General features: G+C 53.8%; 1 protein-coding gene across 1 annotated transcript; it reads right to left on the bottom strand.

Moving 5' to 3' along the window:
• Positions 1 to 804: 804 nt before the first annotated feature.
• On the bottom strand, positions 805 to 12,910 carry ADAMTS15 (ADAM metallopeptidase with thrombospondin type 1 motif 15). The gene is given in 9 exon segments (XM_027655751.1): positions 805 to 3,799; positions 4,230 to 4,405; positions 4,976 to 5,157; positions 5,255 to 5,432; positions 6,221 to 6,504; positions 6,930 to 7,097; positions 7,634 to 7,766; positions 11,970 to 12,749; positions 12,751 to 12,910. Coding segments are annotated over 9 exon segments (2,814 nt in total). The 5' UTR covers positions 12,886 to 12,910; the 3' UTR covers positions 805 to 3,021.
• Positions 12,911 to 22,110: the final 9,200 nt, after the last annotated feature.

The following is a 22,110-nucleotide window of genomic DNA, read 5'->3' as shown; positions in this document are numbered from 1 at the left end:
GGGAGGCCCTGGCACAGGTTGCCCAGAGAAGCTGTGGCTGCCCCATCCCTGGAAGTGTCCAAGGCCAGGTTGGACGGGGCTTGGAACAATCTGGTCTAGTGGAAGGTGTCCCTGCCATGGCAGTGGGTGGAACGAGATGATCTTTTAGTTCACTTCCATCCCAAACCATTCTGTGATAATGGAAAGCAAAGTGAGCTTGCCCCCCAGTAAAACACATGAAATTTGCCAAATCAGTACAACATAACGGAGAAATAAGTTGCATTTGCTGGGGGAAAATAAAATCCCAGGCAATCTGCTGAGAGCTGGAGGGGGCGACATCAGGCAGCCCTGAGCTGATGTGTCCCGGTAAAAGGAAGGGCCCCAGGGGAACAGGGAAAGAGGGCTCTGACTCAGGGAGGGTGTGCTGGGAATTTCAAGAGGAACACACAGCCATGGTTGTTCCAGGATGTGAGAGTGCTGCTTCAGTTTACATCAATCCTTTTAACTTTGTATTCTCTGACAAAAGAACAGCCTGATTTCAGCAAACCAGCCTTGTTCATTTAACATTCTGCTGGTGGTGACCGTTGGGGCTCACAGGGACTGATCCACCTCTGGGATCCTTCAGCTTGGGTTTCTTTTTTACCAACAACAAATCCTATAGCAGAACCAAGTCAGAATGAACCTGTTGGGCTTTCAAAGGTGTTGTTTTGTTCTTCAATTAATGAGCCAAGGCTTTAAAAGGTTGGGTTCACAATAAGACTTGAAATGCCCTGCAGCCACCAAATAATAACTGTGGCAGGACCATGTGCCACCGGGAAGCAGGTGTAATTTTAAATACAGTTTTATTTCAGGTTGCTATTGATGCACAAACAGCAGAGATCAAGGTTCAGTATACATGGTATACACAAAGCAGCCAGTTCCATTGGCGTCTCTGTCCTTTTGCTGCACTCTCAGCAAAAGAACCTCACACAAGGAATCCCTGCCCTCCCTGGGATCAAGGGTGACAATTGCTTGGTGGCTTGGAAACCAGCTGTGGGATGGCAAGACACTAAAGTGCAGCTCCTCAGAGCTCTGTCCCCAAAGGAAAGCATGGCAGGCTCGGCAGGAAAACTCTCCAAAAATGGATGGTATGCTCACGGGAATGGAGACCTGGGAGGGATTTCCTAAGAATGTTAAATCCTCTTCCCTGCTGTGCAGAGCAACCACAACATCTGCTCCTGGCTCTGTGGAGCAGTGTGCAGATGCAAAATATTATTGTGTTGAAAAAGGAATTACATCAATCCAGGGAGGATGGGCCCACAAGCATTGTCATATGCAGTTTGTGAAGCCAGTGGAAAGATCCAGCAAGGGAACCCTCATGCCACCACTGTCCTGATTGTTGTCATCCTTCTTATCTTGCCCACAGCTGGAGACCTTTGGGAGCCAACCAAGGAGCATTTCCACGCTGCACCTCCATGGGACTGAGCAAGGTAAGCTCCAAGCCTTTACCTGCTGAGACAGCATCTTCTGCCTACCCAAAATCTGTGTCTCATCCATAAAATCCCTTTCTGATGATCCCAAAACTGTGTAGGTCAACCCAGATGCTCTGGCTTGCTCCCAGTCACAGCTAATTTAATTAAGAAGCACCTTCATCAGTGATGAAGCAAAAAATTAAATGGTCCCTGCTTGTTTCACCTTGGCAAGAGACCTAAACAATGGTGAAACGGTTTTTGGAGGGAGGTAAAACAGCCTCTGACCACAATGGGTACAACCACCAGAGGTACAGAATAACCACTTGCACAAGACTCTGGAGTGAGAAAGTGGTTGTAGATGCTCTGCAGCAGTAAGAGGCTCAACATTCCCTCTTTTCCTGCACTACTGAACTCTACTGAGTCTCTTTGCCCCCACGAGGGCCTGAAACCCAAATTAATCTTCCCTTTCTGCAGCTCAAAAGCAATGCCAGGCAGTTACCCCAGCACTGCTAGAGCTCAGGATATCTCAGGGGGGCTTAACACAGAGGAAAAACATCCCAACCTGGACCAAAGGTCAGAGGGCAGTGGGATGTCTGGGCATGGTATACTGGTCTCATTAAGCATCAAGCACCATTTCCAGAGTGGAATGAAGCACCAATGACTGCTGGGGCTGTGTCTGACCCTGTGGTACTACAGTACAGTTGCTTGTTGCTTTTTTACAATGACAGCTCAAACCTCAGGTCCACAGTGATCCCTTTTAACCCTGAAAGCCTTCAGGTGGGCAGGTTACAAACTGCCCTGAACTGGGGTGTCAAGGAGCATCCGGATGCTCACAGAGCCCCATCCCAAAGCACCTTAGAAAACCCTCAGGCAGGTGAGATCCCACTGGGAATAACACCGGCCCTGCTACGCAAGGTTTCCATCCATCAGGAGAGGAGGAAGGAGGTTAAAGAAATACAGAGTTAAGCACCATAAAATTTACACTGGTCAGGTCATAAACATGACGAGAGAACAAAAATAAAGCCACCACCTTCCAGCCTGGCCTGGGGACACTGCTGGGACCACAGAGTCACCACCAGCGAGCCCTGGAGCTCTCAGTCCCAGCACCTTGTCAGTCATTGCATTGGTAAAATCCTTTTGATCCTGCTTAGCACTAGTGTTGAGGGAGTCAGGGGAAAGGGGAGGTAGGCTTGGCCCTGGGAAGGTGGGGAGAGGCTTCAACTGTGCAATATAGGGGCATCTCCCTGCCTGTACATAGATCCATCTCTGGCAGTGATGATGCTCCTCGTTTCCATCTGTCCCCCCCAACTCCCATTGCCTCCACTGGTGGTTTCCGTGTCAATCAGTGGCTTCGAGGTAGATGTTCATTCCTGCTCTGTCTCTGAGAGACTTGGTCGGCAAAAGCCCTCTCTCCCAGGTGTGTGGGGTGTCCCAACACCCAGCTCCTTTTTTTGTCCCTGTTTTTTCTTACTTTTCCCCCCATTTCCTATGTGCTATGGACGTCTCCCCATCTCCCAACCCCTGGCTGCTGCTCAGCTGCACCCAGCTAGAGGAACACCACGCCCTTCCTCGCAGACACCCCTTGACCTGCTCAGCACGGCCTCAAGGTGCAGAAATCCAGCTCCTGCGGCTTCCTCCGAAAATTGCAACTCTCCCGGGGTAGGAGGCGCCCGGTTGGGACCAAACATTTCAACGCCCGTCTCTTGAAGCCCCGGCCGCAGCTCTTGGAGCAGGGAGACCAAGGTCCAGCTTCCCAGGCTGGGCAGGGCTCCCCACAGAGCCGGACGTCGGGGGGTCTCTGCGCCACGTCGCACTCAGCAGCCAGTTGCCCGTAGGAATCGCGACAGGCCACTGAGCGCTTCTGCAGCCCATCGCCGCAGGTGACAGAACAGGCCTCCCAACCACCTGCCGCCCACTTGTAGGAGGGACGTTTGTAGCTTGGTCTCCCGCCATCCAGGCGGTTGGACAGGCTGAGCACACTGTTGTTGAGGTCTGGTGGGGTCTTGCCCTCCTTGTAGGAGGCCTTGTCCTCCTTGCTCTCCTTGGGGAGGTAGAAGGAGTAGCGTACCCGAGGAGGGGTCATCTTCCCCACAGAGAGCACCTCCAGAGTCAGGGGTTCCTGGATGGGCTTGAAGGCCTGGAGGCTCTCGACGGCGGTGCCGGTGCCGCTGTAGCGCAGGACACTGCCCTTCACCATCAGGTCCCTCTCCACAGCCGAGACGATAAAGTGGCCATTCAGGAGGTACTTGCCCTGCGCATTCTTCAGAGCCAGGTAGTTGTCATCGCTGATCAGCCCTTTGTAACCCCGCTGCCGGATGTCGATGTTGGAGGCACCTGCAGGGATGACCACCACGAAGTTGTAGCCGTGCCTGGAAGAGAAGAGCAGTCAGGGCAGGACATCAGGGACATCATGCTACACATGACCTCAGCCCCCTGCAGCTACAGCCCTGAGATCCTCTCACCCCTACAGTTGTCTCCTCCTTCCCATGAAGGCCATTTTGAATCTCCTCCCTACACCGAGTTTTGTCAAGGCTGATGTTGCACAGATACAAGCAAGATGCTTCAGCTCAACAGTTCCAGGGATTAACTCCATCATCAGGAGCCAGTAGCACATTTAATGTGTCCTGCTTCTCCTTCAGAGCCAGCCCAGGTCTCCATGTAGTGATGTACACGAGCATCAGCAGATTTTACCTGGGATGGACTTATCCCCTATCATCCTCTTCTTGACCTTCCTGCATCCCCCACCTCTAAAAGCACAGCTGGGTGTAGGGCAATCACATGTGGTCACCAAACACTCACATGGGTTTGGTGAACAAGCCCGAGACTTTCTTGCAGCTCTTGTTGTCTCCTCCACAGACACTGCATTTGTCGAACTTCTTCTTGGAGCCCAACTTCCCATCACAGCCCGCCTTGATGCATTTGCCCTGGACACAGATGGAGGTGGAGTCCGGGGAACAAGGGGTACCATCCACAACCTGCACCAGGGTGAGCAAATCAAGCTGCTTCATTTCCCTCTGACACTCCCAAAACTCCCCCAGAGGTGGCTGTCCAACCCCAACCCATCCAACAGGTCTGAGGAGATGCCAGCAGGCACCATGTCACCCTTTGCTCAGGCTCTGTTTTTCAGTTAGGATTTTTGGGTGTCTCTGAGAAGAGATGGATGAGGCTACATCCCTTTTCCGCTCTGTCTACAGAATTTCCTGTCCTTTCCGTTGCAGGGACACCATAACATGACCCTGCTCAGACCCATGTCTGGATGCCCACCCTGTCCTGCACATTGCTTCCCCAGCACCATAATTATCATCCTCTATTCCAGGACTGTGGGAATATCCTTTACAAACCCAGAGGAAGACCCTCTATGGATCAACTCTAGCCCTGAGGTAAAGCAGACACATACAGTTGATTCATAGCAGCCTAGTGGATTCCCCTCCTCTACCACCTCATCTAACACCACCCACCCACTAGACGAAGAAAATTCATTCTTTTCCAGACGCACTGGAGTGATCCCACAGCCCAGGTGCTGACTCTGGGGGTCTCTCACCTACCTTGGGTGCCAGCACGTAGAAGTAGCCGGTGCCATTAGCCCGGCAGATGAGCTTGCACTTATCCCGGGGTGAGACTCCGGAGTATTTGGGGACCCAGGAGACGGAGGCAGTGAGGCGGTTGGTGCTGTGACTGTAGCCATTGAAAGCCTCACATTGCTCCTCACGGAAGCTCTTCCCTGGCACTGGAAAAAATAGAGATGTGGGGCTGAGTACCAGCCTGGACCTCCAGCTCCGGTTTTATGGGGTTGTCACAGCTCAAGCTGAGCTCCAGCCCCTTACCTACAGCAGGGCAGGGCTCCAGGTTGCAGGAGCGGTACTTGACGCGGATTCCCTCGCAGTAGGAGCCCCCATTGGCTGGCACCGGGTCAGTGCATTCCCGCTTTGCCAGCTGCACCCCACCGCCGCACGTCCGGGAACACTGCCCGTAGGGAGCCCACTTGGCCCAGCCACCGTCCACCTGAGGGGATACAGGGGATGAGATGCTGCATCCCCTTCACCATCTCCATCCCTTCACCAGCAAAACCTCCAGCTGCCCCCAAACCTGCCCAGGGCTGACCAGAGCAGAGCAGCATCATCACTCTTTGAGAAATACCACAGACTCACAGAATGTGCTGAGTTGGAAGGGCCCCACAAGGATCATCGAGTCCAACCCTCAGCCCTGCACAGGCCCATCCCCAAGAGTCACACCCTGTGCCCCAGAGGATCATCCAAACATTCCTGGAGCTCTGGCGGCCTTGGGACCATGACCACTGCCCTGGGGAGCCTGGGCAGTGCCCGACCACCCTCTGGGGGAAGAACCTTTTTCTAAGATCCAACCTAAGCCTGCCCTGACACAACTCCAGGCCAATTCCTTGGGGTCCTGTCACTGGTCGCACAGAGCAGAGCTCAGGGTCTGCCCCTCCTCCGCCCCTCCCAAGGAAGTTGGAACTGCAATGAGGTCTTCCCTCAGTCTCCTCTTCTCCAGCTGAACAGACCAAGTGTCCTCAGCTGCTTCTCACATGGCTTCCCCTCATGGCCCATCTCCATCTTTGGACACTCTCTAATGGCTTAGTATCTTTCTTATATTCCAGTGCCCAAAACTGCCATAATATTCAAGGTGAGGCCACACAGAGGATGTCCAGTTCATCCCACATCAGTCACCTCACGCTGGGTTCCCAGCACCAGGAGGTGGAGGAGTTGCTCACCCAGCACCCACTCGGAGTGACCCCATGGGATATTTTTGGGGCTCCTAGCACAGGTACTCACCCTGTACTTGCTGATGTTGTGCCTCTCCACGCAGGTTCCCTTCAGGCAGAAGCGCCCATCACCACAGCCAGTGCCATCGGCCCAGGGGAAGTGCCGGGTCTGGCACACGATCTGCCCACGTGCCTTACCCGTGCACCAGAGCTTGGCACAGTACTGCATGTAGGGGCAGGGCTTGGAGCCCACCCCGAAGGCCAGCTCACACTGCTGGTTCAGGCTGTAGCTTGTCCCCGGCAGGTCTTCGGGCAGTGGGATGGGTTTGGTGGGCTGGTCCAGCAAGCAGTCCCCTGCAGGAATGGAGAGGGAGAGAGGGTCTACCAGGTCCTGGGGGAGTTGTATGGACCAGTGTGGGGAGGGAGAGTGAGGGATGGCTGCTGGAAATTTGGCCAAAGCTGTCCAGGTGCTAGCCCACGGATACCCTTGAGGTCAGCTGCATCCCAGACCCACGTGACTTCATCTCCTAGTGATGCTGTAAAGCTGTGCCAGCAGCCTCAGCACAGACGTCACTGCTGAAGGCACGCCAGCACCTAGGAAGCCTGGATGGTACAGAAATGCTGCCAAACTCCCCCTCTCCTTCTGAATTTGTTTGCAGAGCCAGGAGAAGAACTGCTCTACAGCCCCCCATGTCTCCCAGTAAACACGCCCAGAGATGGACCCTGCTCCCACAGGGCAGAGACACAGGTAAGAGGACGAGGGGCACAGGAGGGCTCACCGTGGCCACTGTCGAGGAAGTCAGTGATGATGGCAGCGCTGCAGGCTGACCAGGGGTTGGCCCGGTCGATCTGGATGAGGGTGGGGGACATCATGTGGTTGGTCTTCAGCCGGCCAAAGACCTCCTCACAGGCTTTCACATTGTCATGGGGCATGTTGAAGACATGGCCTGGGGTTGCACAAAGGGGGCAGCGTGAATAACCGTGCAGGCCAGGCAAAGCAGGGCCCCCACAGCTTCCTGCAACAGGGGAAACTGAGGCATGGAGTGGGGCAGACCCTTGCAAGGATTACAATGGCTGTGGGCAGCCCAGGAGAGCCAGTGAGCTTTCCAGTTCTTTCCCAGCTGCTTTGTGCATGAGGAAAGCACTCAGGAAAGGAAGGACAAGGGAAATTGCAAAAAGAAGTTGACTTCAGCACTCTCCCCCCTCCCTCCTCCTCCTCCCAGCTGTGCCCTCTGCCTGTTATTTCAGGACTTCTGAATCCTGGAAACCCACTGTGGTAGCAACCGCAACAGCAAAGCCTTTTCCTTCCTCAGCTACCCTTTCCCACCTGGCTTGGGTGCAGTCTCGTGCCCCGAGGTGGAGTTTCCCGATCACCCAACACCAGTCATTGTCTCATCTTCCAGAAGATGAAACCAGGGTTATTTTGAGCCCTGCCAGCTCCTGGAATTCCTCCCAAGAAGGAGAGGAGAGCAGGGAGCCTTACCCAGCTCATGGGCGGTGGTGAAAGCTGAGGGCAGCCCATCGTCCTCGATGACGGAGCAGCTGCGCTTGGGGTCACACATGGTGCCCACATCTGCCATCCCCAGAGTGTCACAGGTGGTGGCACCACATAGGTCCTGCCAGGCACAAAGGGTAGAGGTTAGTTTTGAGGACGGCACAGGTACTACAGTTCCCCATCCGCACCCCGTACCTGGTAACCCAAAGGGAGCTGCTGAGGGGGAGAAAGCACAAAGGGATGGGAATCACACCAGGATGTAGAGGCAGGAAATTTGAATCCTGACCCAGACCAGGCTGCAACGGTGTGTTTGTATTTAACCCTGGCACCAGGGGTGTGTCTAGCATCCTGCTGTGCCTTCAGCAACAGCTTTTCCCACCCAAACAGTTCCTCCAGCCAGGGTGGAGCTGGTTTCAGCGCAGAGAAGCCAGTCTGGCTCCCATCTTCTTAAGTGTGAGCTCAAGGACCAGACCCAGGTGAGTGGATGGGAATATATCTGGCCTCGGACCCACAGCTGACCCACTTCCCAACCTCATTTCTCAACTTTTTCCTTGGAAGAAGAAGCCACTGGTCCAGGGCCAGAGGTTTCCAAGGCTAAAGGAAGTGCTTCTGCCTCTCCAAGACACTCCACAGCCATCCCTCAAGGAGCAAGCAAGAGGAATTAGCCCAGCCTTCCACCCCCAAACTGAGAACAGCCTGACCCCACGCAGATGCTGCCAGGGGAGAGGATGGAAAGGATCTTGTTGTAGGTGAATCTGCCCTTCTCCAGGATCCAAAGGTGCTTGTGCAAATAAAAAGTCCATTTAAGACACACCGTTGCTGCAGCTTGGTAATAACCTTGCCCTCAGGTGCTCCCTTCCCCTGCTGGGGTGCATCAGTGTTTTGAGAGAGCTAGAGCACCATCCCCATCCCTCGGTCCTGTCCCAAAGCTGCTGGGGAGGCTACACGGGGTGCAGGGAGCTGCTTTCCACATGAAAAGAAAACGTAAGGGACTCAAGGGGTGCTTCCATGCTATAAATAAGTCTGATTCATGCTCAACACTCGCCCAGCCAAAGAGCCTGGGCTGCTCAAAATCCTGCAGGAGCTGCTCTGCCAACATTTCCAGCAAGGTTTCCAAGCTGAAAGGCATTCCCGTGCAGGCAGGTTCAGCTGCGGGTAAATAACAGTCCTGATGACTTCAGAGAGCCCTGGCCAGGGCTGAGATGGCTTTAGCAGGAGACCTGAGGCACAGGCAAGACCATGATCTTCAGAGAGGTGAAGAAATGTCTGGGTCTGGGCTGGTGGTGGAACACCCCGTCATACAAGTGGGTTCAGCACTTTGCTCTGCAACACTTTCCCCATCAGCTGGGACCCTGCTGCATCCCTGATCCCACCCCCTGCCTCAATGCTGGCAGGGACAAGCAGGTCCAAACCCACAGCCCCATACAGGGCCACCACCAGTGGGCATGGGGTGATTAATGGTGCTGACAAGCCCAGGCACAGGGTCCCCAGTCCCAAAACACCACCAAGAGCCAGTGCCATCACCATGCTGAGCTAACCCAGGGATGCAGCTGGCCCAGGCCCCCCCACCCATGCTCTCCCCAGCGCTGGGTGTTTGGGGGTAAGGAAGGTGCATGGGGAGGGATGACAGAGCATCACGGGGACAAGGTGGCTGCTCTTTGAAGAGTTCCCTCACAGGCGCAGTGAGATTTTGGCTCCCGGTCTAACACCTGCACTGACACACTGACCCTTTTCTGGCTCTGAAGCTCGCCAGCCGGGATACACGACAAGCAGCTCTTCACCGGGTTTGCCCTGATTCCCCCACCACAACCTCCTTGGGGCAGCCAAGGGACACCAGGCAGCATCTCTGGGCTTTAATGAGGGGTGCTGAGCCCCATAAAACACCTCCTGCAGCCTTGCTGGGCATAAGCCTGCTCAGGAGGAGAGGCAATGCAAGGATGGAGCTACAGAGGGGAGGAGAGAGAACTGGAAGAGGTTTAAGGCAGGAAAGTGTGCAGAGCGCCGGCTCTGCCTTTGCTCACCATCCCTGATATCCTCCGCTGCCAGCACAGACACGGGGAGGATGCTCAGTGCCCCAAAGGGCTGCAGACAACCTGCTGAATGCACCATCAGCACTCTCCTGACAGCTTGACTCTTCCTCTGTGGGACCTTCCAAGGCTTTTCCTCATCCCTTGTGAACTTCAAGATGTTCTCCAAGTCAGTTGGGGGGATCCTTGCGGCTTGTGCATTAATTCACCTACCCAGAGACCAGCTCATAAGCTCTCTCTCTCTCTCCCTTCCATGGAGGCTTCCTGTGGGCATCCAAAGCAACTCCAAAAAGCTGAGCCTTGAGCTACAGCATTTCCAAACTTCCCTGCAGCATCTGCTACACTGCAGTTCCTTCATGCAGCACCCCTTTGGTTTTACAGCACAGCAAAGATGTTCAGCAAACATCTGTTGGTCCAGGATGGGTGGGAAGAATGGCTGAGCTCTCTGCTGTGCTGTGCAAGAATATTTCCAAGAGGCAGAAGGGCAGCTGAAGGCTGGATGCTCTGCAGGACCCTCCAACAGCACCAGCTCAGGTGGCTCTGCACTCACCAGTTGATCAGGACTGAGCTCCCCAAAGGCAAATCCACCATCCAGCACAACTGATGTTGGGAGGGAGCAAAGCCAAGCAGGAAAGGACAGCCCCATTCATCAGCAACTCGTTGACATAACTGGAAACTGCCTATCAACTGGGTTGGAGGTGAAATTTGAGTCAGGGGCTTATGTAACAGCTTTTTGGCAGGGAGATAAGCTTCAAGGTTTCAGGGGACCACAGATGGATGCACTCAAGAAAGGCAGATGTCTCATCGATCGTGTGCCTGTGCACGGAGCTTGCTTTGGGATTTCAAGAATGGCTGGTTTAGCAATGTGTAAAAAACGCAGACCAGCCATGATCGACAGCTTTTGGATCACTGGGACCGGCTCTGTCCCACCTGCGGCTCTGGTGACCTCACCAGGTTCCCACCACATATGGAGCTGGCTCATCCCTGCAGGGCTGTTAACAGTGTCCACTTCTTCAAGCCTCCCCATGTAGGCAGGAGCTGCTCCAGCAGCCAGGGCTTCAATCCTGCCTGTGCTCCCGCAGGATTCACAGCTGGCCCCGGGCAGGGGGACAAGAGGAGGGGAAGGACAAGGTCTTGCACGTCCTGCACAGCATCACCTCCTGCTCCAGGACCACTGTCAGCCTACACTGACCTCAGCCTAGGGACAGCTGAACTGAGCGGGATGTTATATCCTTCCCACTCAAAAGTGTTTGACTTGCAAAGATGTTTTGGGAATGGTCTCCCTGCCATTGAGGGGAGTGCCTGTCCCTAATCCAAAAACATCTCAGCAGGGCTAGCGAAAGAAGTCTTTGCTGCCAAAGCCTGCTGCAGCCAGGGTAGGATGTTACTGTACTCTCCAAGCTGGGCTCATCCTCCTCCCATCCCATCAGTGATTTTGGGATGCAGGCACTGAATTGATGTCCACACTGGAACAGGACCACAAGGAAGGAGGAGCATTGGAAGTAGGTTGTTGGAGCAGTATCACCCAGTTTGTGGGGGTGGGAGGAGGCAGAGTTCATCCCACACCCCACACTGCCTGCAGAGCCTGTGCCAAAGGAAGCTCAAAGCCCCTCTCCCTCCACAGGGATGTGTCCAGCCCACAGCAGATGTGGGGGACACTTTCCCCCGTCCCCCCTCCCCTGTAGCACATGGCTGTAGCACTGGCTAAATCTCTGGAGCTTCGCTTCCAGCCCTGAACCAGGTCCATGCAGCGCAGCCAGCGTGGAGGAGAGCTCCGGGTTCTCAGGAGGACCTCATGCATGAGTCAGAGGAAGCAGGGAGAGGTATTTTTCTTGGCAGGTGGCACCAGAAGCTCTTCCCAACTGGGGAGGGGGAAGCGGGGCCATGTTCCTCCTCTTCTGGGTTCAGACCCCTCATTTCAGAGTGGTGGCTGCTGGAAGCCAGAGCCGCAGGGCACTGGCTGCCAGGAGACAGGGGATGAAGCGGAAGGTTTCTCCCCGTGGGGCAACCTGTCTTTGGGCACCTCCTGGCCTCATTCACCCCCTGGCAGGGATTGTTCCAGACTGCTGGCCAAAACCTGCCCAGGGGACAGCAAGGGCTGGCTCCATGCCTCTGCTCCACCTCACCACAGCATCTGAGAGTGGGAGTTCCCTTGGGAAAGGGGAATCAGCCAGAAGCACAACCTCCTCCATCGTGCACCACCACAGAGGTGGGGTGCAGATGGCAGAACGCCTTAGCACAGTGCAGGGCTCCTTGAAATGGGGGACAGTTCCTCCGGACCACCCCCCTGCACCCACCTGCTTGGTGAAGAGGATGGCAGTGTCCCAGTACTCGGGGTGCTTGTCGCTGACTTTGTTCCACTTCTTCTGCCAGGTGCAGAAGTTGCGGAGGGTAAGGGCAGCGTTGCTGGTGACCTTGGGCCCCTTGTCATCCTGCCCAACGAGGAGGAACTTGACCACGGAGATCTGAATGGGGTTACGGATGCTGGGGTGCTTGTAGAGGCGGGCGGCTGTGGCCATGAGGGTGAGTAGGTAGTGCTGGAGGTCATCTCCGTGGAACTTCACCATCGACTCGTCAGCCACCACCAACGTCTCCACGTAACGTGGCACCGAGGCAAAGCGCTTGGCCCGACCCCCTTTCCCCCCCGCACGCCCCCGGTACTTGTCGAGAGCCTGCAGCACGCCAGGTGTGAGCCCGGAGCCCACGGCGCACCGGGATGCTCCAGACCCGACGGGGCGGCCGGGGCTGCGGCGCTGCAGGTGATGGACTCCTCCGGCCGCCCCCTCCGCCAGCGGGCTGATGAGGTACTCGGCTCCCCGGTAGCCGAAGGCTCCCCGGAGCCCCCCGCAAAGGCTGAGGGCGGCGAAGGACTCGCGGTCGGCGTTGACATCCCCTGAATAGAAGCAGTGGCGGAGAGCGGGGAGGAGCCGGCCGGCCGCCCCCAAGTAAAGAACAGCGAAGGAGGGCGCGATGAAACGGGCGTCGGGGGAGAGGTGGAGGTAGAAATCCTCCCCGAAAGCCGAGAGCTGGATCACCATTGCCTGCCCTCCCCGGGGGGGCTCGGCCGGCCCCCCCCCTGAAATAAGCCGGCCCGTTGATGTCGGGGTCCAGGCGGAGAGGGGTGACCAGCGCAGTGTCGGGGTCTGGGGGTCCCCCCGAGGGCAGGCTCAGCCCCGGGGCGCCCAACAGCAGCAGCGGCAGCAGCGGCAGCATCGTCCCGGCGGGCTCAGGCCGGCGGCATCGGGGTTCGGGGGAGGCGCGGGGGGGAGAAAGCAGGACCCGGCCCCCCCCCTTCCTCCCTCCTCTTCCTCCTGGACCCGCGGAAGCTGGAGGGAGCGGAGCGACCCCACCAGTACCTGCCTTGCGGGGCGCGCCGGGGTTTTATAGTGCGGGAGCGGGGGGAGCGGGGCGCGGCTTGGCCCCGCCGCAGCCACTCCGGGGCGGGGGGCTGGGAGCAGAGGGGAGCGGAGCCGACCGTGGCCGAGCGGGGCCGCCGGAGCAGCCGAGCGGGGCCGGGACAGGACCGCGCTCCGCCCGGGGCTGCCACCACCTCCCTGGGGCGGAGCGGCGGGGGGGCGGCACCGCCGGGGGGGTGTGGAATGGTGGGAGAGGGTGGGGTGGGGATGGGGTGGGGTGGGATGGGATGGGGGCTCGAGATGGGGTGGGATAGGGGATGGGATGGGATGAAGGGAGATAGCGTGGGTGGTGGGATGGGATGGAATGGGATGGGGGCGCGGATGCGGTGAGATGCGATGGGGGGCTGGGGTGAGATGGGATGGGGGGTGGGATTGAACAGGTCGGAACAGAGTGGAACGGGATGGGGTTGGGTGGAATGCTGTGGGGGCTCGAGATGGTGTGGGGTAGGCGTGGGATGAGATGGGGTGAGATGGGGTGGGTGGTGGGATGGAATAGAATGAGGTGGGAGGGGGGGTGTGGAATGTGGGAGGGTGGGAATGGGATAGGATTGGGGGAGGTGGGAGCAGGAGGGCTGGGCAATAGGATGGGATGGAGGGAGACCCTCTTCACTTTTATTCCTGCAGTTTAGAGGGGAACTCTGCAGCTCCCCAGGGATACTCCCATCTACCACTCTCCCTCCTGCCACTCTGGTTGTTCTGGGTCCTGCTCTAAGAGATGGGAGAGGATGGAGCTCTGTGACCCCATGGGGGGAGGGGAGGACAGGGGGGGTACTCTGGTTACAACGGGGGTGTGCAGGGAAGATGAAATGTCAGAGAATCATTGAATCGTGGAATAGTTTGGGTTGGAAAAGGACCTTTAAAGGTCAGCTAGTCCAGCCCCCCATCCTCTGCTCCGTGCTGGTATTTGGGACGGTTCAGTGTAGTGGGGGACCTGCTGTTTGGAAGCAGAGGGCTTAGTTCCCAGATTTATTTGGGAAGATATTAACATATGTTTTTCACAGCCTGGGTGATTTAGCAATGAGGGCTGGGCTGTGTTCCTCCATGCACCTCCAGACTTGCCAGCCCAGCTAAATGGTCCCTGTCTACAGATCAGGGGATCTCAGAACTCTTCTCCCCAGGGAACCAGCTTTCATTGCATCCCTTGCTACTCCACCCCAGTCCCATTCAGTGGCTCCAGCTGAGGGGCAAAGGTTATTTCCATTTCTGAGGAAGAGCTCAGCCTCTCTTCATCCCCAGGGTCACCAAAGGGAGCACTCCAGAAGTGTTAACACCTGCAATATCCTCTCCTCTGAGACACCCAATGGAGTACATGGGAATTTCCCTACACCCACCAGAGTGATCACCAGAACAGTGTCTGGAGGATGCTGGGGCAGCTGATGCTCTTGGGAGGTACAAAGATGTCACCATGGGTAGGATTTCTGGAAGCAGGACAGTTAAAAGAAGAGCAATGAAGAGTCCTCAGCAACCATCTATGGCTGAGGAACAGATTTATCGGCACCAATAACCCCCACAGGTTGGTTTAATGATAAAAGTAAGGCCTTTCATGGATAGGCTGGCTTTGATGTGATTTCAAGCCCCAGCAAAGGCTGCAGGCACAGCTTAGGAATGTGTGCATGTGTGAAATAAAAGCCAAGGCTGTTGCCTAAGAGGCAGAGCCCACAGCCTGGCTCGTTTTGATGCCAACATGTCCCTGTGCTGTGGTTTGCTTGGTCTCATGCCTTGCAGCTGAACTTGTGACCCCAAATAACCATCTGACTGCACTGGGTTGAGGGAATTAGGGATTTTGTCTGCTGGCCAAAGTGCAACATGGTCAGGGATGTGGATAAGATATGTGGTAGTTTGGTTTAGGCCTTCCTTGGTGACCAGTTTGTAGCCCAGGAAGGGTCCAGATTTACCCAGTATTCCCTACGATTTTTACGTAAGCCAAAGTATAAGAAGAAAGGAGGGAAGGCCTTCGCTCTCTTTCCTTCTGGCGGCTTGGAGGTGCAGGTTCCCTACTGTTGAGTCTGCCGTGTTGGGGAGCGAGGCCTGGTAAGCCCTTGCCGACCTTGGGAGGCGGAGGTTGCCGGCGATCGTTCCAGAGCGACTCTCAGTTGTCCCAAGGAGAGTAGTGAGATATTTCTTTGCTGACTCTTTTAGTTGATAGATATTGGGCTACTAATTGGGATATATATATATATATATTTTATTTTGGTTTTGTTCCTTTTCCCTTCCCCCTTCCCTTTCCCTTGTGAAATTGTATATATATTTCAATTGTATATACCTGTAACATAAGTGTAAATATATTTATATATATATTGCTTTAGCTGTCTCTCTCTCGTTTCGGGTTTTCTTGGTTGTTTTTTTTTCTTCTCCCTCTTATCCCTGAGGTTTGGCGGGGGGGGGGGACTTCTTGTGGTAAGGTTTGAAGACTTGGCAGGGAGCCAGCTTCAAACCATATCAGATCACAAAGAGAAAATGGGCAGCACAGGGAGCAGAGGGGAAAGGGGAGAGGGACACAACCTTGAGCATCCTGAGGTACCAGGAGGGAACTTCTTCCCATGGCATTGCCCTGTTCAACAGCATGAGTTTATCCAGAGACAACACCAGCATACAGGATGGCACATGGTCCCAGAGGTGCCACCAGGTACCTCAGCCGAGTTAGTCATTGCTGCCCTGAAGCTCCAGCCCCTCCATTTGGGACATCTCCAGCAGCAGAGGATGAGTCAAAGTGAACTGGCAGGACTTCATCTCCAGCCTGGAGAACATCTGATTGCCTCTTGACGGGGAAAGACAGGCAGAAAATGCAAGTGTTTTGGCTGTGCCTGAGCTGAGACCCGTTCCATCCTATCAGGCACAGGACTCACTGAGTCCCATGACACTGACGCTGTGCCAACATCCTTGGGGTGGAAGTGTAGGGATGGATCCATCACAGCCTCCCCAGTCCTCACTGTCTCTCTGAGCAGCTGGGAATCACCTACCCCAAGGTAGGCTGCTTTTTTTCCAAACCAAGCCATCTGGTGCTTCATTTTCCTGCCCACGGTGAGTAGAAAAGCTGAGGAGTACGTGCAGGAATACTGCTCACCCTTTCCAGGCAGCTCCAGGGGGTACAGGAATGTCTCAGAGCACTCCAGACCAGAAGGGAGGTACATTTTTATTTTATTTTTTCTCTAGCTCAAGGATGTGATGTGATTTTTTTTTTTCTTTGAGGACCAACCAGCAGTTGTTTGCACCCCACAGCCCTTTACACCTTAAGGAAGAAGCTGGTCCAAGGTGGCACCTTGGTGTCACTCCATGTGGCTTTCCAGGTGCTCGGGGCTGCTCCTCACTCCTGTAGTTTGTCTGAATTTGATGGAAATGGGACGGATATAGGTGATTGGAAGGAGAGCACACCCTAAGCAGGGAATGGAGAAAGAAGATGCCTTTGAGGCTCAGGGCAGCTACAGATAACAAGGTATACTAAGGTATATAAGGTAAATTTGGCTCCTACTTTGATTTTTGCCTAGAAACCACTTTAAGGTAAAACTTAGCTCACCCAGACCTACTCCATCACTCACCCTCATCTTGAAATATCAGTGTGAGATGGTTTACAGTGTGGATTCTCCTTCTCCCACCTTCCTCCTGCTTCATCCCAAGCATCTCCAGGAAACAGTGACAAGTTATTTTCTTTCTTTTATTCACCATTGTGATACCAAGAGTCTGAGTTTAAAAATATAAGAAAAGAAACACACCTCCTCCTCCCCCAGACCTCACATATCCCCTGGATGTTTCAGTTCACCAAAGAAATAGTTTTAAATAGACCATCTGAAAATTTTAGGCCAAAGATTGAGTGCAAAGGTGGTTAAGGCAGGGAATAGCTGGAGTTTAGGCCCTTCACTTGACTTTGGCTGAAAGGTTGGCAGATCTAAAGCTTGGGCTCCCTCCCAAAAGTTCAGGCTGTGCTCTCCCAACTCCCCACCACACGGGCAGGAAGGAGGATCCTCTCCAGGGACTGAGGATGAGTCAAAGTGCATTGTTAGGCGGTTTTCCAGGAAAGAAAGGCTTGGAGAGAGAAATCTGGCTGTGTCTAGGTGAGGTTATTGAAGGTGAGATAGGCAAGAAACCTGAGCACATGGAGGACTTTGTAAGCTAAAACCTGCACCATCTTTGGTCCAGGAAGATGCTGGATTTAATTAGATTTGTTCTGGCTGGATGATGGGATGGGAGATGGGCAAGATGCTCTTCCTGGGGTTTCCCATGTGGTTATTCTATGCAACAGGGATGGCAGCAGCACTTCAACCTTGTGGTAGAAAAGGATGTATGATTTAAACATCTTCAAGCACCTGTCTATGTGTCCCACCACAAAAATCAAACCAGCTTGCTCCCCACATGCAGAGGTGACACAGAAGGATCCCTGTGCTTTGTGCATCTCTGCTGCCTTCTCACATGGTCCCAATACATACTGTCTCCACTAGAATCTCGCAGGGATTCCATATGGGAATAGCATGGTATGCTGAAAAAAACCATAAAGCTTGATTTTGCCCAATTTCCATCCAGTATTGCAGGTCCTGGGGTTGCTGATTGTTCCTTTACCCTGAAAGCATTCAAAATTCCCCTCTCTCTTCACTCCTCTTGGTATTTAAGGCTCTCTCCTGTTTTTCTTTCAATAGTTTTTTTCCAGGATGTTTTAAGGCAGCATGAGAAAATTTAGAGGAGCTTGATGATGGTCCCACATATCCCAAGAAACAATATCACGGGATTCTGATCACCTTCAGCCTGGAGATTTATGACCCAGGACTCATAGCTCTGTATTGTTCCCACCTGAGACAGGATCCACCCGTGACTAATTCCCTTTATGGGATGATCATGGTGGGAATACAGGCACCAAAGACACATAAATTCACTGAGGGGGAAGCTACAGGTCTGGGTAAGCCTGAAAGTTTGTTTAAATGATGCACATCTGGAATAAACCTGGGAAGATGGAGACTCCCCAAGCCAGTTGCTGAGGATGCTCATCACTCAGGCAAACCATTATGAAATTCATTCATTTTCATCAGCCCATAAACCATGTGAGAGTGCAAAATGGAGGAGGGGAGATTTTTTTCTTCCAAACCCCACTATTTTCATTATAACTTACCCTGTTTTTTTAGAGCTGTTTATGGGTTGGTCCATAGGAAAAGCAGCTCTAGGGCAGGTCTGGAGGTCTTTGTCAAATTCAGAGGGATTTAACGCCAGATCAGACACAGGTTTGGGGTTTGAGGAAGGACCAGGTGATCTTAGGAGGATCTTTTCGTTGATGTGCTGGTCTCAGGATACTTTGGAAGCTTCAAGGCCCATCTTAGAAGCAGAGAAGCAGCTCCCCAGGGAGGAGATTGCGGTGCTGGAATTAGGACTTGGCCCTTAACTTTGGAAAGCCATAAACCTGCTTCCCTTACAACCACATCTGGACACAACTGGAGCTACAAACCCACCCTGAAGCAAGGTTGCCCTCTGGTGCCACCTCCTTGCTCTGTAAATCCAGGTATGAAACAGAATTAAATCCAGGTATGAAATGGAATTGAAGGCATTACAAATGATGGTGTTACAAATCAAAATACAATTAAAAATAGAGAACAAATATGGGAAAAAGAGAAAAAAACTAAAGATGGTTTAGAAATCAGAGATGGAATCCTTTCAAATAATATAAAATCAAATTAATTAATCAAATTAATGGCCATGGCTCTCGATGTTTCCAGCATCAAGGGCACCAAGTGTTTCATCAACATCTGATAAACCGAGACCCAGCCTGGATGTCCCTGCCTCCTAAAAATCTGCTTTTTCCATGTTTCAGGGATCCAGGAGAATCAATGTTTGCCCAGCACCATTCTCAGAGCTGCCAAACCTCCTGTGCTGTTGATGCACCATCTCCAGGGATGAGCTGCTGCATGGGAGGGGGGGGGGGGGGATAGGGTTAAGGTTGTGCCAAATATTGCCCTGAAGGGGAAGAAAACCCCGGGTTCTATGGGGTACTTAGGGTTTGGAGGCACCAAACCCTAAATCACCACCACTTTTAAGGCAGGGAGGCCCTCTTGTGGCTGTGACCATGCAGTGGGAAGGGGCTAGGCAGCGATTCATACTGACACATTTGCTGTTTAATTCACTCACTGGCTCCAAATCAAGCCCAAATTTCCCCTTTCCCTGGAAACCTCAGGCCAGCAACCATTTTCCTGACTCCCACTTGCCAAACTTTGCAGGTAGGATGGTTTCACTGAACATAACTTGGCTGGACACTGATTTAAACCCCAGCTGCTTTGCTGGGAGAGATTTCCTCCCACCTCCTTACTTTAAAAGGAAAACTAGTGGAACTGCTTGTTTTAACATCAGGTGATGTTTAAGGTGGCTGCAGAACCACTTCGCTCTCTCAGAAAATTTCCAGGGATGGACTTAGGGTTTCCCACAGCAGCGTAAGGCGGCACTGACACCTAGTGGTCTCATTTTTGGGGATTATGGTTGCTTCAGTGATAGCTCAAATAATTCTCCCAAGTGTTTTCCCTGGGCTGAGGGCAAGCGGGAATACCTAAAACTCAGACTGACACTCAAAATTTGGATGTGAACCCGTTTTCAGAGCAAGGAGGTGACAACAAAACACTCCAGAGACCCCCGAAATGGGGCAATCCTCCCTGCTGCTGAGCAAATGCAACGTAGGGCTCATCCTGGCAGCCCAAAGTCCCTTGGGAAACGGGTGTTCGGCGGCGGGAACCCTTCGGGAAGGGTGCAGGAGGGACGTGCCCTCTGCCTGGCTTTGCAGAGCTGGGGACACACAGAGGGGAGCGGGGCAGACGTTTTCAAGCTGTTCGATCAAAAGGGTCTTTAAATCACACTGACTGGGGAGTTAATGGCTTTCACATGCTCAGACAGCCCCTAGAAAAGAGAGAGGAGGACAACGTTTGGTGACAGCGTGTCCTGCAAGGGGTTAAGAAGCAGGAACCCCAACAAGCTTTGGGGTGCCTCGTCCTCTGTAGGGAGGAGATGCAGAGGTGCAGCCAGGTGAGGTTTCACTCCCTCCCAGCGTGTCTTCGAGCTGGTTTGTAACGAGCCGACGAGGCTGCAAGAAATTCCAGCTACTGTTAGCAGAACGAGCTGCTAATGAAAACCAGCGGTGCCTCCAAGCTAGGATGCAAGCACGTCCTCCCAGATCAAAGATGCAGCTCCGAGAGCGGAAAGCCAAGAATAAATTACATCCTGTCGCTCGCAGCCTTACCTGTCCTAGTTCAGAGCAGGGGCACCTCCTCCCTGACTCCCCTCCTGTGGGAAGGCAAAGCCCGAGGGCATTCTGGCACCTTCAGTGGGGTGTGGGGTTGGAGGAAGGCAGAGTCAGGGCTCACTATTGGGTTCTGCGCTTTCTTTCTGGTATTAAAACACGAAGTATGTTTTCTCCCTGGCCCCGTTAAGCTGCAGAGGGAGGAAAATCCACGCTTGGCAACGGGAAGAAGCGGTTCCAGCTGCAGGAGAGGAGGGGGCTGTACACATTGGATACACGTTGGATACACAGCCGTGGGGAGATATCCTATACCAAACTACACCGTGCCTGGGGGTGCTTTCCCCTCTCCCTGCAGTGTTCTGGCCACCCAACATCTGAATTGGAGGTGTCCCCCTCCACATCTGTATTACTGTCCCCCACAAGCATCTGAAACTACTTTTAATTATTATTTCCTCCCCTCCTCCGGGCACAAAACCCACACATTAAAAAAGGAGTAACCAGAGCCTTGGCCCCAGGGCAGCTTCTATTTAGAGCCAAGGCTGTGTGTTTACTATATAGGTAGGGACGTGGCTTTCAAGTGGAGATAATAATAGAAAGACGTAAATACATCCCGGAGTAAAGGGAGAGCAGCCTTTAACCCTGTGCCTCGTTACTCAGCCCTGGCCAGACTTTGGTTTCCCAGGAATCCTGAGGTGCCAAATGCTGGATCTTTTCAGGGTTAGGCTGAGGGGAAAAAACCCTCAGTGTGGAGGAGCAGGTCCTTGGGTTGCATCCACAGCAGGGTTAAAGGAGCACAAGCCTGGTCCTGTGTGCTATTCCCTGTACAATGTTTCGAAAATCAGAGTATGGAGCAGGATAGGACCCACAACCCCCAGTCTGCAGCAAACACATCCTGAGATATTTCAGTGCTGCACAAAGGGTACTCCAGAGGCCAGGAATCTCATGAACTAATGGGGAAGGAGGGCTTAAGAGGAAAGAAGGAGTAACATATACGTAGTTATTTCCCTGTAAGTGATTTCCCTTTCTCCGTGACAGCCAGTTGTTCCCTGGGGCTGAGCGGGTTCCCAGCCAGGGACAGAGTGTTTCTGCCCTTCTTATGGTATTTGCCACGCTGAGCACACAGTAGCTACCTGGATTTACAGCCTGAGACTTTGATATTCCTGTAGGATTTTCCCTCACTGCAAGGGAACATGAATGGGAATTAAAACTCAGTCTGAAAGGGGGTGAATGAAGGGTTTGTAAATGAAGTCGCACAACACACACTGAGAAACAAAACCGACAGAAACAAGGCAACATGAGAGCTGGCTGCGTTATTTTATTCTCATAGGTATTTTGCAGAAGTCTTATTTAGCCCATTGCCTTGTTCCAGCTGGAGGAAACCCCATGTGGATCCAGCTGTTGTTGGTTCGAGGCATGGAAACTCCTTGTACATGTGTCCCTGTTGGAGTTTTCCCCGGGGGCCCAAAGCCCTCTCTGTCCCTGGCTATGGGAAGGACATGGGAACCTCCGGAGGCACCTTCTGAAACAAGATGTTCTCCAGCTGGCAAGGGCCGGGTGCTTTCCAACTGGGAAGGGATGCTGAGGGAAATGGGAGAGGAATTAGCACCCAGGTTTCCCCCCCCCCGCCCCCAAGCCTGGGCAGGATCAGACACGGGCGGGAAGAGCTGGGCCTGCAGAAGGGGTTAATGCTGGAAGAGCAACAGGCTGGAGTTGACACTCGGAGGCAGGCGGGGCTGCCTGCGTCTGATTGGCCTCAAATCGCATCCAAAAGTGGGTTGTTGGGGTTTTTTTTCTCCCCCCCCCCCCCCCCCCCCCCCCCCCCCC

This window comes from Corapipo altera, unplaced genomic scaffold, assembly GCF_003945725.1.
Source record: "Corapipo altera isolate COAL_440 unplaced genomic scaffold, ASM394572v1 71, whole genome shotgun sequence".
In the NCBI taxonomy this organism is placed as follows: domain Eukaryota; kingdom Metazoa; phylum Chordata; class Aves; order Passeriformes; family Pipridae; genus Corapipo; species Corapipo altera.
The sequence above is the reverse complement of the archived record's forward strand: the minus strand, read 5'-3'. Positions and strand labels throughout refer to the sequence as shown.